This window comes from Patella vulgata, chromosome 7 (genome assembly GCF_932274485.2).
Source record: "Patella vulgata chromosome 7, xgPatVulg1.2, whole genome shotgun sequence".
NCBI lineage: Eukaryota > Metazoa > Mollusca > Gastropoda > Patellidae > Patella > Patella vulgata.
In genome coordinates, this window is record NC_065885.2 from 21,689,426 (window position 1) to 21,705,035 (window position 15,610).

The 15,610-nt window shown below is 35.4% G+C and overlaps 1 protein-coding gene across 1 annotated transcript; it reads right to left on the reverse strand.

The window, feature by feature from the left end:
- Positions 1–488: 488 nt before the first annotated feature.
- On the reverse strand, positions 489–14,838 carry LOC126827672 (threonine synthase-like 1). Its single transcript, XM_050557122.2, has 10 exons — positions 14,600–14,838; positions 13,802–13,942; positions 12,817–13,610; positions 12,318–12,388; positions 7,003–7,104; positions 6,734–6,836; positions 5,079–5,244; positions 4,544–4,795; positions 3,459–3,549; positions 489–2,750 (listed from the first exon to the last, which is right to left on the reverse strand). Exons 1-10 carry the CDS (start codon positions 14,729–14,731, stop codon positions 2,428–2,430), a joined length of 2,175 nt encoding a protein of 724 aa, XP_050413079.1. The 5' UTR covers positions 14,732–14,838; the 3' UTR covers positions 489–2,427.
- Positions 14,839–15,610: the final 772 nt, after the last annotated feature.

Below are 15,610 nucleotides of genomic sequence, written 5' to 3' on the forward strand. Positions count from 1 at the left end.
TCTAGTCGATAAAAAACCGAAGTTCTAAGTACTCATCGGTTTGCCAGTAAAAGAAAACTACAAAACCCAGAAGCCAAAGGGTGTTTGTATGCATAAAATGGTGTCCCAGGTGTTGCACTATTAGAATCAGGTGAGTAACTTAGGGACTCTTTTATGCATGCAAATACCCCTTGACTCCAGGACTAACAGGGTTTGAATTTGAAATAAAAGTCGACCGTAATGCCGTTGTCACCGGAATATTTCCCTCATAGCATGTCTTTACTTGCCCGGATGGAGTAAAAAAGTAGGATGCTAAAGCCCATTACAATTCATATTCAGAACTGTCCTCTTTCAGTAACGAAAGCTACAACAAGACGTTGCCTTCCGATTCGCATCTAAACAGACATATGCTGCTATAGCTAATCATGTACAACATATTAAACATTGTGTAAAACATCTGAACATATATCAATTTCCATTCTAATATACAGACTGTTCCTATTTATTTTACAATGCTTTGTACTACAGTTTCTGTATTCATATCGATTTAATCGAATACATGATATCAATAGATTAAGGGATCAGCCTGTTTTTGTTATTATATTAATTCGGTCTGCACGATATTATATTTAGAGATGGTAAAATACATGTATTCAGATCACAATATCGTTGCCGCCAATATATCTGGCCTTCGACATATTTATTACAAGAAAACAAAGATATATTGATAACCACGGAACGAAATAATAGCAAAACTTTTATAGCCATGACATTATGATAAAGCATAAAATACATTCAAATAGTCATAATCTGGGATTAGATATGGAACTGGTGTGGGCTGTAGCAAAATAATTAGAGTCGAAGGGATAACTCCGGTTAAAGGGACGATTAGTGGCGCCAAAGACTCCCGGTCACAGGAACAGATGAGCAGGTAATGAGTGGCCAACCTTTTATAAACGATGCGTTAATTCGTTCACATACGAATTCAGATCCGCCATACAACTCGAGTACCCCCGTCTACTTCTGGTAAAAATATGTTAATTAAACATTTACAGCACGATAACATTCGATATACCACACTTTATTAAATTCTTAAAATCACAAGGATGTAATGCGTCACTTCTAATCATCCCATGTGCAACGTTTGACGCATGCGCCGGAGGTAGGCCATCTCTGGGTTCGATGAAATGAATATCCGTAAAGGCTTGTCGCACAAAATAAACATTACACATTATACCAAATTTAAGATTACAAAACCGTCCCCACCACCCCCGCCGATATCTTACAATACGCAAAGCCACTGATCGTCATTTGCGTTATTTTAAATCCTTCAGCATTTACAAACATTTCATGTTACATTCATTATGTAGTCAGTTAAAAACATGCAATGCCAGCTTACAAACAAACTTTTTATTCAAATGAGCCTTGTTCGGCATTTGTTTATATAAATTATAATTTGTTATTCCTCCAATCACTAAATAGGTCAAATTTTAATCACCCATGCGATCATATATCAAATATTGGTTTCTGTAGCCAACTCTTATAGTAACTATAATACTATCTAATAGTAAATGCAAGACAACACCACAAACATTGGTTTCTATAGGCAACTCTTATAGCAGCTCTAATAATATCTAAGGACAGCACTACAAATAAACAAACACCCATAAAACAAAGCGCGAACACATACAATGTACTCAGACTTTGCAAGTTACAAGAAATCAAGAGAATTGGGGGGGGGGGGGGCGTGATAGGATAAATTGCGCTGCATAGTCCTGGACCTGTAATAGCACAGCCTTCTCTGATAATAAAAACAAACACACAAAAAGTGAACAATCCACGGAAAAGATAGACTATTTCCCAAATGTTGTATTCTTCTGTTATTTAACTTGATCGGCAATGGAATCTCAATGTGAGTTCATTGAAGAACATAATGAAATCTCAGTGTGGGTGCATTGAAGACATGTCTATCTAAATGTGCCCGTGCATACAATAGTTGACCCGCCTGTACATCTAATTACACCCCTGCATAATAGATGACACCCTGTCCATCTCAATACGCACCTGCATACAATAGAATGATGACCACCACCTGTTCACCTAAATACGCCCAGGCATAATAGATGGTCCCCTGTTCATCTAAATATACCACTGCAAAATACAATTATGGATGATATTTGGAAGAAGAAATGTACCACCACTTTTCAGTGTAGTTTAAAATGTTTTAGGCATAATAAACTAGTTTAACAATTCAATGAGCACATAGAAGCTGTTATTTAAATCGAACAACGTTGTAAGTAAGCTTTAAGATGTATTTGAACCCTTCGCACTCTCAAACTGCATTCCCCTAACCGAAACTGGACACATTTGGCCATGGATCACCGAACCCTAATTTAAAGTCATTTACAGGCATTTCAACATTGACACCTGGCAGTTGAGAGGGCGCCACTACATTTTACTGGCAAATTCTTTAACGATAGACATCAATTCATTAGGTGAAGCATTACATTTCTTTTTGTGGATAACGTTTTGTTTTGACATACGAAGCATTGTCTCGTGTGGTGATGGTTGTGATGAAAGCTTGTTTAAACGATTGAGTAAATCATTTGGTGATAAATCAAGTGAAACTGACGATGGATCTATCCATGAATTAACAGTATCGGCAAACTTAGCATTATGTGCTGTGCCTGCTAGTAATAATGGAACACCGGGATCTCCTAATTTGTCAGCCACTGTTTTACAAACTGCTGTGTGGGGATCTAATAAATAACCTGAAAACAAAAGAAAAACAAAATTGTCGCCAGATAGCTATATCGATTCTATAACCCTTTCAATTCCAGGCAAACTATTGCACAGCATAATGAATAAAATTCGCCAGAAAATAAACTTTCAGTTCATGAATGGAAATTGTCGCTTTTATATTCAGATAGTTAGTCGGAATGACTTCTAACAATTAGTAATTAGTAATTAAAACGAAATATAACAAACATTTCTTGTAGGCGACAATTACAGACAGCGTCGTGGTCACTTATGATTAGCATAAGGAACCAGATCCCACCAGGGCCCCAGAAAACAATATTGGGCTGTGTGGAGCATGCTAGTGTCGGTTCCTAGCATACCTGACCGGTTCAATATTAGGCTGTGTGGAACATGCTAGAGTCGATTTGTAGCAAATCTAACCCATAGTATATGTTTGACACTGGTTAAGCATTATGATTATGATTATAATGTTGAAAACTGCATTTGAAACCGGATAATTTTTTGCCATTTACGAGGGTCTGGAAAAACTCAAGGGGGCGCAAAATCTCTAAACCATGACGCAAAGCTCTTTATTGAGTCCCTCTCACTTAGCCCCTGATTACAGGATGTCATGGTGTCAAATTTTCCTGCGTGTCGAATACTGTTGTTTTTCTTAATGGATAGGGCAAAATGTCTTGACTATTAGTTTAATATTTCTAGTCCCGCACACAATGACTTACCCGTTCTTTTGTATGTTTCTATTAATGTCGATTTACATTCTTGCTCTGTGCACGACCCGGCTGTAAAAATTGTCTGAAGATTGGCCAGAATCTAAATATGAATAAATAATATTCATTAAAAATTAATAACAAATCATCACATAAATATGACATGTCAAGCTAGATATTAATAAATATAATATTTTTAATAGTATATACTAATGTCAACAATATTCTAATGCTACCTATAACAATGTAAATAAATTAAAATAGGTTAACGTCTTACATTTCTGTACAAACTGGGATAATGAAGAGGGGCACACGCCATTTTCGTGTGCTACGGGGGACAATTTGTCCAGACTGCGGCTTTACAGTCTAATCTAACAAATATTTCGATTTCGAACTATCAGAAGATCTTTCGAGTGTTGCCAATGGTATACTCGGATTAGATGACTTTCCTTGCCAGACCCTTCGACAATCAAGCCCTTACTACCTACTCTAAATGTCAAGCCAAAAAGTCCGATAGATAGGATTTTCGTTAATTAAGGATCGCACAATTTCATGGAGTTATGATGTCTTAAAGGAGGCAATTCCATAACTCAATATCATCCACAGTCTTCGACATTGCAGACAATGTTTAAATCAATATTGATGTTGTTATCTTACCGTGTAAAGATGGGCTTCTAATATCCAATATTTAAGACAATATGAAAATTTTAAAATTGGCACACGAATCGCGTGCGAGAATGCTTTGAAGCGCCCTTTGTAATGAAGCGACTCGATATACGAGTCTAAACATACCCAGCTGGATAATACTACCGGGGTAAACTAGAAAATCCAGACGGTAAAGACTGCCATTCAATTTGTACTGTACGTGTATTTCGCCGAACATAACTTATTATATAGATTAGAAATTACAGTAAAAACAGAAACGATTGAATGCAAATCAGTTTATGTACATTCACATTACATTATTATATGTGTTGCAAACAATTTTTGTCCATTTCTAGGTGCCAAAGAATAGAGATTTAGCTCCTATAAGGATTCTCACAATAAGCACGTTTCAAAGTTTACATGCCTTATCGTAAAAACAGGTGAATACTTACATGTTTGGAAATCTTGAATATCCCATCTTGATCCAGATTATTGTACATATTACTGACTAGACTACCGTCGTTATCACTAACATGATGAAGAAGTCTTTCCAGATTAGATGATTTCAGAATATCAATGGCAGGCGAGGCTGTCCTCAGTAGTTGTCTTTTTCTCAAATCGTACAGGCCAGTTTGAAAGAACTCTGTTAATACATCGTTGGAGTTTGAGGCACAAATCAGTTTTCTGATGGGGAAACCCATCATCTAAAATAATTAAAAACAGTTGAAGCATTAACCTATAAACACGACATACGGTACAACTGAAACCTGTAGATCTAGCAGAGACAAGCATGTTACATTGTTCAACAGACTTAAGATGAAAATTTGTAACATATAAAACTATTGTTTGAATTACTGGTGCCCTCACAATATTATAATATTAAAGCTATAGCCTCATGATATTTTTAGTTTTAGAGGTAAAGATAACATCTCAGGTCTTTGCCCGTGACAAAAACAAAATTTACTACTAATTTACATATTACTGTACCTTAACATAATATGCAGCTAAAATATTTCCAAAGTTACCAGTTGGAACACAAATGTCAATTTCTTGGCCATGGGAAATAACTCCAGATTTGACAAGATCCAAATAACCAGAGGCGTGATAGACTATTTGTGGCAGAAGACGTCCCCAGTTGAGAGAGTTGGCTGCACTGCAAGCAATAATTCATTTGTACAGATTAGTAAAAGGGGCAAAAATAGATAAACGCCCTGGCTTAATATCATTGTATAATTTTAAAAGACAATGTAACAAACGAACACAAAGAAAATAATGGTGTTCTTGGTGGATAGAAGAGCTGCGGGCCTAGCGACGACGGAGTGAGCTCCCTTGCAATCTAAACGTCTAAAACTCAAGTTTCGGCGAGAGTTTGTGGAAGCAGCTATTATACACACCTGGTATTAAAAGCCCACCATGATCATGCCCCATAAAAATTCACCTTTGTCTTTTACAGATCGACGTGGTTTATAAGAATATCGTAAACATTATGTCTACTCGTAAAGTGCATGCTCTATGCGTTAAAATTCATTTAAACCTGTGGCCAAAGGTGGAGAAACGACCGCAAGTAGACTCGGTATTAAGGTGCCATAATTAGAAAAATGTACAAGTTATTCATCAAAGAATAATACAAATACTGTCGAAGCATTAAACTATAAACATGACGTACAATACAACTGAAACCTGTACATCGAGCAGAATAGCATGTTACAGTGATCAACAATATTTGATGGTCACCATAAAGCAGGCAAATATCCCTGTTTCAGAAAATTAAACGATGTGGTCAAAACGCCCAAATGGCACATCCACACTTCAAAAACGTCTCAGAGACGTTAATGATGTTAAATATTTGATATTGATACACCGCGCTTTGTTAATAAGAATCCGTATGGCTCCACTGTCGCTTTGTTAATAAGTCTTAAGATTTACAGATACAGATGAAAGAAATCCAAGTTATCATGTGGCAAAGTTTGAAAAACACACTCAAAATAAAATAAAATCTTGAAGAACACAGCGACACACTTCCTATGATACAACCCCGAAAACATCATTCTTACATTTTTACTTCGTGATCTGAAGTACAAGATGAAAGTGTATCGACTGACGAGTACCATTGTCAAAACGAAGCGGTTGCTCGAGATTCTTTCATTGAGTATTAATATTTGTGCTATGTCGATGTCAAATTCAATTTTCCCGACCTCAATGCTATCGCGGCATTGCCGTATTAGAGTTTATCTTGAATTGTCGGGGCATAGGATGGCATTCGTGTAAAGACTCGTGATGGACTGGGGGCTTCTTTTTATCGTGAAAGGGGAAACGTCTCTCGAGAACGCACCATAGCTTGTGGGTTAAGGAACATGAATGTAGCAGTCATCTGCGCTGACTACAGGGTATGAGGTTATTATTTTCAGACTTCAATGGTTAGCATATATGGTTATATCTCTTCTTTCTTCGACAGATTGTTTTCCTTGACGTCATGGCCATGGTGCGGTTGGGCGTGGATTTATTTCATACCATTTTGTGTGAAATATGTGTGTGTGTGTTTGTGGGGCCGTCGACGAACAATTTTCCAGTTAAGAGAATACATCATCTGAACAGACAAGCAAGCAAACATGTAAACAAACATAAAACGTATTTTAGCATACCTTAATTTAACATTATAATTATTCAGGAGTTCTGCTGAGAAGTGGTCATCTCTGAAAATATGCTTTACAGTTGATTGGCAGAAATCAAAATCACTATCGACTCCTAAAAATATTTAAAATAAAACCAAATATATCCAATACATGTACACAATTTACATCAATCGATGACTTATATGAATAAATTAATTAATTTAATTAGTTGTATTAGTTGGAAAGGTTACGATAAAATCCAGAGTAGTCAAGTTCAATGAATATTTGTAAATACTTACCAACAACACTTATGTTATTGCCCACCATACTTGTCATCTGATGTTTCTGTAATTCACTTATTCCATTTAATGGATAAAATACTATAACACCAGTATCGCTGCCTGAAAATAAAAAGAAGACCCTATAACCCACAGTAACACAAATATCACATATAAAAATTAATAGAAGTAATAGACCAATGTAGATACTAAACTAATACTATAACACAAAACTATCACTGCGTAAAAATAGAAGTAATAGACCAATGTAGATACTAAACTAATACTATACTAAACTAATACTATAACACAAAACTATCACTGCGTAAAAATAGAAGTAATAGACCAATGTAGATACTAAACTAATACTATAACACAAAACTATCACTGCGTAAAATAGAAGTAATAGACCAATATAGATACTAAACTAATACTATAACACAAAACTATCACTGCGTAAAATAGAAGTAATAGACCAATGTAGATACTAAACTAATACTATAACACAAAACTATCACTGCGTAAAATAGAAGTAATAGACCAATGTAGATACTAAACTAATACTATAACACAAAACTATCACTGCGTAACATAGAAGTAATAGACCATCTCAGAGACTAAGCTAATCTAGAACCATAAGTAATAGACTATATCAGAGCCTAAACTAAAACTATAACAACAATATTACTATCTAGAACTATAAGTAATATACCACCCAACTCCAGATACTAAACGAATACTACAACACCAATATTACTATGCAGAACTTTAAGTATTATACCATCCCAGATACTAAACTAATACTCTAACCCCAATATCATTATCTAAAACTATAACTTATATCCCATCTCAGATACTAAACTAATACCCTAACCCCAATATCATTATCTAGAATTATAAGTAATATACCATCCCAGATACTAAACTAATACCCTAACCCCAATATCATTATCTAGAATTATAAGTAATATATCATCCCAGATACTAAACTAATACTCTAACCCCAATATCATTATCTAGAACTATAAGTAATATACCATATCAGATACTAGACTAACACCAATATCATCATACAAAAAAGACCCTATAATAATACTATAACACCAATATTAGTAACAGACCATCCCCGATACTAAACCTAATACTATAACACCAATATCATTATACAAAAATAGACCCTATAATAATACCATAACACCAATATTAGTAACAGACCATCCCCGATAAACCAATACTTAACACTCAGGGGCAGGATCCAGAAGGGGTACCCCCCCCCCCCCCCCGGCCTGCACAGCGACATAACAGTTGTAAATGTAAAGGATATAGGCACAATGAATTATTCCACCTTAAATAGGGTTCTCGGTTTTTCAGGGCCACCAAAGATTAAAACTATTACACTAATATCAATGAGCCTTTATACAAATGGATGTAATAGATAAACTATTTTAACGATTACTACCATGACATAGAACAAATCAGCTATCTTAAAACATATATCAATACTATACCACCAATATCATATTATGATTACCTAGAAATAGAAGTGATAGATCTTAGTATTGGTATACTAATAACAGAACATCAATATTACAAGCTCGAAATCCATATTAATAATAGTAAGTGCAGGAGAACAGCTCTATACACAAAACAAAACCGATAAGACAAACCTGTGGACAGGACAAACTACACAGACACTGCAAGAAACAAACAACAAATATCAAATAACAACAATAATATTACCCAGAAATAGACCAGAAGATCCCAGAATCAAGAGAGAGAGAGAGAGAGAGAGAGAGAGAGAGAGAGAAATTGGGTTTAACGTCCACTCGACACAAACAAGGTCATTTCGGGACTAACATATGGTTTCATTTTATTTCAATAATTCGCTTGCGCGCAGGGGTCTTTAGCAGTGGGAGGAAACCGGAGGACCCGGAGAAAACCCAAGAGGTTGGACAGGCGACCCTACTCCTTGTCACGTACAACCGGGGATTCGAATCCACGCCAGTTGACTCAATGACAGGCCTTATGATACAGCACGCACGTGCTAACCATTCGACCATCCACCCCCCTCAGAATCAAGAGTACACCTGTAACACCAACATACAAATAACAGACGCTATACACTTATTGTATCACTACGCAGAAATTAAATTAATAGACAAAATATACACGGCATTACATAATATACAAGACAGTCTATATAAATAAAATCAAAGTGTGTATGTATGTATGTATAATTCGCCCCCCCCCCCCCTATATGTGGTATCAAATTAACCTGCATGACCCCGTGAAGGTTTTAATCGATCGAATTTGGGCCCCGGGCGAATTTATGCCCTTGCGAATTGGGCACCTCGGGAATCTGGACCCCGTGCGAAGCCTGGTATCCTGCTAGTTTAAAATAAAAGTAACACGCACAGGATAATGTCGTCAATAATGTAATGTTCTTCAGCATGTATGTAAACGGAATTCCTTTGTCATTCTTTTATGTTCATGTTCTATTTAGGGAGCGGGGTTTCAGTTATCCCCCTGTTCCCCAATCCCATTCAGGTATCCGGAATAAATATTGTTTATAAAAAAATATTAATAATATAAAAAACCAAGGCGTGTATTTGTCGATTTTATTTCTGCTGCATTCAGACTTTAGTGTTTATTGTTGAGTTTAAGACTTTTTGTTTGTAATATTCCTGGAAAAAGGTAAGTAATTTGTAAGGAGTCCAATATTGACATTGTCAAATGTGTTAACAATGTGACTTACGGCAACATGTTTATACCATGGATTACTATTTAAACGAAATAATACAAAATTCTACTTATTAATTAATTTGATCAATATCTTTTGTATAAAATCCTCGAAATTCTATAGCCAAAACATTATTTATTATTATACTTTATATGACTTTTATGAAGTGTATTGTAGTAATGACTAAAGCTGGATTAACGTGAATTTAAGGACTGTATAATTTCACCTATTTAGCTTTAAGCAAAATAAGATATATAGGTTAGACGATAGAAAACAATAACACAAAACACGTCTGAATTATTGTAGTACTACGGTCTTTGCGACCATATTGTATCTTTAAGTAATTATTAGATTCACAGTTTGTATAGAAGTCATAAATTAAAATTAAATTTAATTTTAAATTAAAATGATTGAGTGGTTAACACATAAAAAGATGTATAAAACCCCAAAAAGCCGATCCTGGGTGAATCCAGAATATCATGTTTATCACTTGTGTTGGAAAATTCCTATTGTATCATTTGGCTTAGTAACCAATCATTATAATTAAACACGGCATATTTGACCAATTAGATAAACGAACTGTAGCATCTTTGTACCTGATAGATAAACGTCTTAGCGACGGAGATTAAGAAGAATATACACAACGTAAATCCTAGCCAAAAGAAGAGAAGTACAGATATAACCAGAGACAATACTAGACGATCACAAGGCTATTAAAATATGTAGCAGAAGAGAGTATGCGTCACACGTTGTATTTGGGGAGTTTTTGTCTTAGCGGCTTTCCACATCTAACAAGCCACCAATAGCACTGTATAGTATTACATTATTCGAGGTGTCCATATGGTTAACAGATGTACTGTATATGAATATAATGGGATTCGTAAAGAAAATGCCAAGTCGGTATCAAAGCGATGATACCTACTCCAGTTTACTAATGTCAAACTGTGTTACAGTGGCGTTGTTTATAGATCTATAGAATCACTGCTGGTCCCTCTTCAATCCACATCTTTAGGCGATTCCATGATAGGGTTAAATGATTCGGATTTGACAATAATTAACGATATCATATAAATCTTTAAGTTCTTTATATGTATACATGTTTGCATCAAGTCTATAAAAATGTCATCACAAAAAAAACCAACAAAAAAACCAACAACAATATTGAAAGTTGACGATGTTAAACATATTCATAAGACATGTGTTAAATAATGGCAGATGTTATTGATAGTTATCGTGCCACCCACGGTTGTCCAGAATGCCCCCATTAGTCATTACCATAATATAAAATTATAGCTGGCCTGCGTTATGTAATGTCCGTTGTCTTGTAAAGCAATATGTACTGAACGTTTATTCTGGTACATGATGCAATATAGCCAGCTCCATGAATCAAACGTAGATAGTTCAGAGGTCATGAGCGCCTTGGGTTAAGGCTAGAACAAAGGCCATGTAAGTTGGTCTCGAATCCAGTCCAGAGAGCCGAGCTGAAAACAAGGCTGCTTCAAGACCTGGTAACTAAGGGACCTGGTAACTAAGTATTATTCAAGAAGTCTTGTATATGATATGTTTGAAGAAAAATAAAAGTATTATTTAAGGTTTAACCAGAACCGATTCAAAGAACCTAAAAGTGTAACACATGTGATTATAATTAAATAATTAACACAAGTTTAAAATTCTGTAAAAGAAGCCAGAATTTGGAATCTATCAGTAAGTTGGCAAGGAATAAAGCGCTATGGCCTAATATAAACTAAAGGACGCTATATCAAACGAAGTATTGTAAATATTTTTATGTACAGTTTTAATGGAAAAAACCCCAAATTAAACCAAATGACAAATTTAGCTAATGTCAACATGTTTGTTTAATGAACCTACACAGTTAATTGGGTTAGAATGAATCGACATTCAATAAACTCGAGCGGGAGTAATGATTTTATGGCAATTGAAATAAACAGAAGTAGAATATTTGTTGTACTTTTACACAAAGAATAACATCAAAGGGAAAGTGATTTTTGACTTGGGATGACAACTTTTCTTTGTTTAAAAATAAATCTACACACATACAATAAACAACGGTAAGATGTAACCAGAGGTTGAGGCCATAAACATTTGTTATTCTCTACCAAAGAATTACGCAAAACAAAATAAAAATATTTGCGTCACTTTCAATTACAATTTGTTTAAAATGAAAGCGCCTCAATCCCTTTATTGAAATACAAGAAAATCGAGTAAATGTTTGGCATCTCATTACAATAAGCCCCATCCCAACCCCGCCTCGTCTGATTTATAGGATCTGAGAAATGGGAATAACGGTTAGGGTCAGCCATGTTGACACCGGGAGGCGATGGCTTGGTGTGTAAGACACTGGCTCGCTAACCTAGAGGTCTCGTGTTCGACCCCGGTGTTGGCCGAGAAAGTTCATCTGTCTTGGCAAAAGTTCCCCCATAGCACACTTTATGGCGTATGCTCATCTATATACATTAGGCCAGTCGGCGCAGAACAATATGACCTTAAACCCCATTTCATTTAATTGGACGCAATCGAACAGGGTAGGTTGGGTAACCATATTTTGAACCTTCTATAATTATAGAGTCCAACTCACCAGCATATTGTTTGAAACCATCTAATACAGCACCCCCTGTATCTCCAGATGTCGCCACTAATATCAAATATCTGAAACAATGTTTGATTTACTTAAAGATAAAATATATTGGAATATCCAATTAAATTAATCCGTATTAGGATATTTAAATCTCCCAGTTCTATAATATACACCATCTTCTTTCATTTCACGACTGCTGTCTATGTTTATGTCGATTTAAAATATTTGTGGAAAATCTTGCTGATAATTATAAAATTAGAGAGCGGTACATACAGTTGTGCAATAAATCTATTAAACATACATTTATTTTCGTACTGAAATAAACCCATAAAACCTTTTGTTTGTGTGCTTGGGCTGAGTTTCGTGATATGTCAAATGGAAATTATTGGTACTATTTTCTTTAAAACTTTGGCCAATGTACCTTCTGCTCCCATTGACTACAAAGATCACATGCATAATATGTCAACCGGGATATATATATTTTTGTTTAATGGTATACCTGCTATTTTCGCCTTCTTCTTGAATAGCTCTGTTGAAAAGCTGTGGCATCAACTGTAAGGCAAAGTCTTTGAAGGATGCTGTTGGACCATGAAACAATTCCATCATGTATTGGTTCTTTTCAAAAGCCCGAACTGGTGCAACATCTTTGGTTTGAAATATATTTTCGTTATAAGCATTATCTATATAAACTTTTAATTCACCCCCTGCTATTTCTAATGGACTAATCCATTCTTGTAATAACCTCAAAGCCCTTTCCCTGTAGCCCAGATCGACGAGACGCTTTTGTTTGCAGTAAGAGATAACTGGAAGTTCGTCAGCTTTGACTAGAAGCCCACCATCCGGTGCCAATCCCTGTAGCACCGTTTGTAGAAACTGCTGGCGTTTTGCAGGACCAATTTGCCTTGTTGAAATATAGCCTTGATCATTTTCTATACGATCCAAAGATGTCAAAACCCTGTTTAGAATATTTTTGGGTGTTTCTCCCGATTCACACACTACACGTGCATCGTGATGTTTCTCGTAAAAAGAACGTCTGTATTTCAGAATGTCTGGCATACTGATTCCGGCTTCTTGTCCCACAATCCTATTTACTTTCATTTTTTCTAATCGAGATAATATGTCCGTTTCCGGCACATCGAGAAAAATCAGGAGGCCATTTTCTTTAATGTGTTTCATGGACTGCGCGTGCAGCGGATTAGACCCCGACAAACACACAACCGATCCAGAAGACTGGAATTGACAGAGTGCTTTGCCTTCTTCGTCTATAAAGTTTTTACCTCCTATCTCTGTTAGCTGTAAATAACAAAGAATTTAAAATAAAATCAACATCCGCAAACAATATATTTGTTTTTACAAGTTTGTTATTGTCAGTCTGTTAACCAATGTATCCAAGTATTGAGGATATGTTTATTGTAGAAATGGCAAATAAGGTGTCGATGAAGATGAAGTAGAGGTAATATCTACAGTATATAACTGATGTTTACCTTTTGAGATACTGGCATTCTCCATGTTGGTTCCAGAATATCATCGTCGACATCAATAACGGGCCTTTCTAGTTTTTCACCTAGCAGTTTTCCTACAGTTGTTTTACCGCAGCCAGGGCTACCTAGTAAATATATGTTTGACTGCAATGAAAAATATCATGAATATAATTTAGAGATAAAAAAAACAAAAAAACAAAACAAACGACAATTGGGTTAAAACTGGCGAAGAGTTGTCCTGCATCACGTGAAGCGGTATGTCATTTTACAAGTGCAGAAACACCATAATATATTGAAGTTTTAAACCTTGATACATTTAAAATATTGTTGCCGGACAACGACAACCCATATGCTGCTTTTTGAAAGCTAATAAGTAGTACTAGCCGAACAATCCCACGTTTTTTGGATTTGGAAAAGTACAGTTTCATAGAGTGGATATTAGATTCTATTGAATGTCAGCCATGTAACGGGATTGGACTACACTTCGGGAAAGCCCCAGAAGCTATATATAGATTTGTAAAATAGGGATTTGTGAAATATTTACTTATATTCAGTCATATAATGGACGACTATATTTTATGCCCCGATGGAAGTCATTTTTAGGTTCTTCTGTGGACATGCCCCACCAGTGCACACGGTCTAACAAAGTTGGGTGTTGTAAGTGCAAACCCCTTTCAAGTGATGATCACATTCACAGTATCTGGCCATTAGCTCCCGTACTGTAATGCGTTGAATATAGCCATGCACTCATTTATCACCTCCCTTATACATACATAATAAGCAAAACTCGCGATAACTTACCCTTTCAGTATAGTCAAAACGACTGTTACTTGGCCTAGATGTACAAAAAGCCCGTTTATATGACCCATAATGTTTAATCCACACTAAATATCCATGCAGTCTCTGAATAACGGCCATTTGTCGCGAAGACATTGTTTTCGTTGTATGTCTATCCGGTACGACCGCGGTACAACCGTTATACCCGTCGACTTAATCCAATGTTTATACATACACCTTTGACCCTCATAGGACAGGTTGTGTCTGCACTGTTGACACTAGCATAGTATGTTTATAATGGCGAACAGCTGTGTCAAAACAAATTCGATTTTCTATATTGCATACCTGAAAAGTATAATTTTTACACAGATATGTGTACACTTATCTTTTGTGTATATTAAAAGAGTATATGACATTCATTACAATGTCCAGAAGTTTAATCAAGAGAGATTATATTCACAATCTACTTATCAAGATTCAAAGTTACCGTTAGATAACACAACCAAACTGTTGAACATTACATCAGATAAGATAAGAATTTATTGTACCCGAAATATTGCATTAAATAGCCCACACCATGTACACTATATACATGTAAATGTTAGTAAATACAGATCAATAACAGATGATAAAAAGTATAGATCTAGATAGATTGATAGATGTTTATTTCATTGAGATGTCCATTACATGTTTATTTCATTAAAATGTCCATTACATGCATTTATCTTCACATTAATATTTACACCTTAATACATCAACTAAAATACATTTATACAACATACAGATTCATGCATGTATAAACAATATTTCAGATAAAACTCTAAAAGTAGTGGAGAACAATTCTCATAAAATGACCCGTAAAATCCATACCCAAAGAATTACTGGACGTCTCATCAAATCTGAAAACAAATGCCTTGGTATCGATTTTGGTGTTTTAAAGACTATAAAATTTATAGGGAATCCCTGTATTTACTGAGAAAAATAGACAGAAATGAGCTTTACTTAGTTCATCATATATGTTATACTTTAGTACAG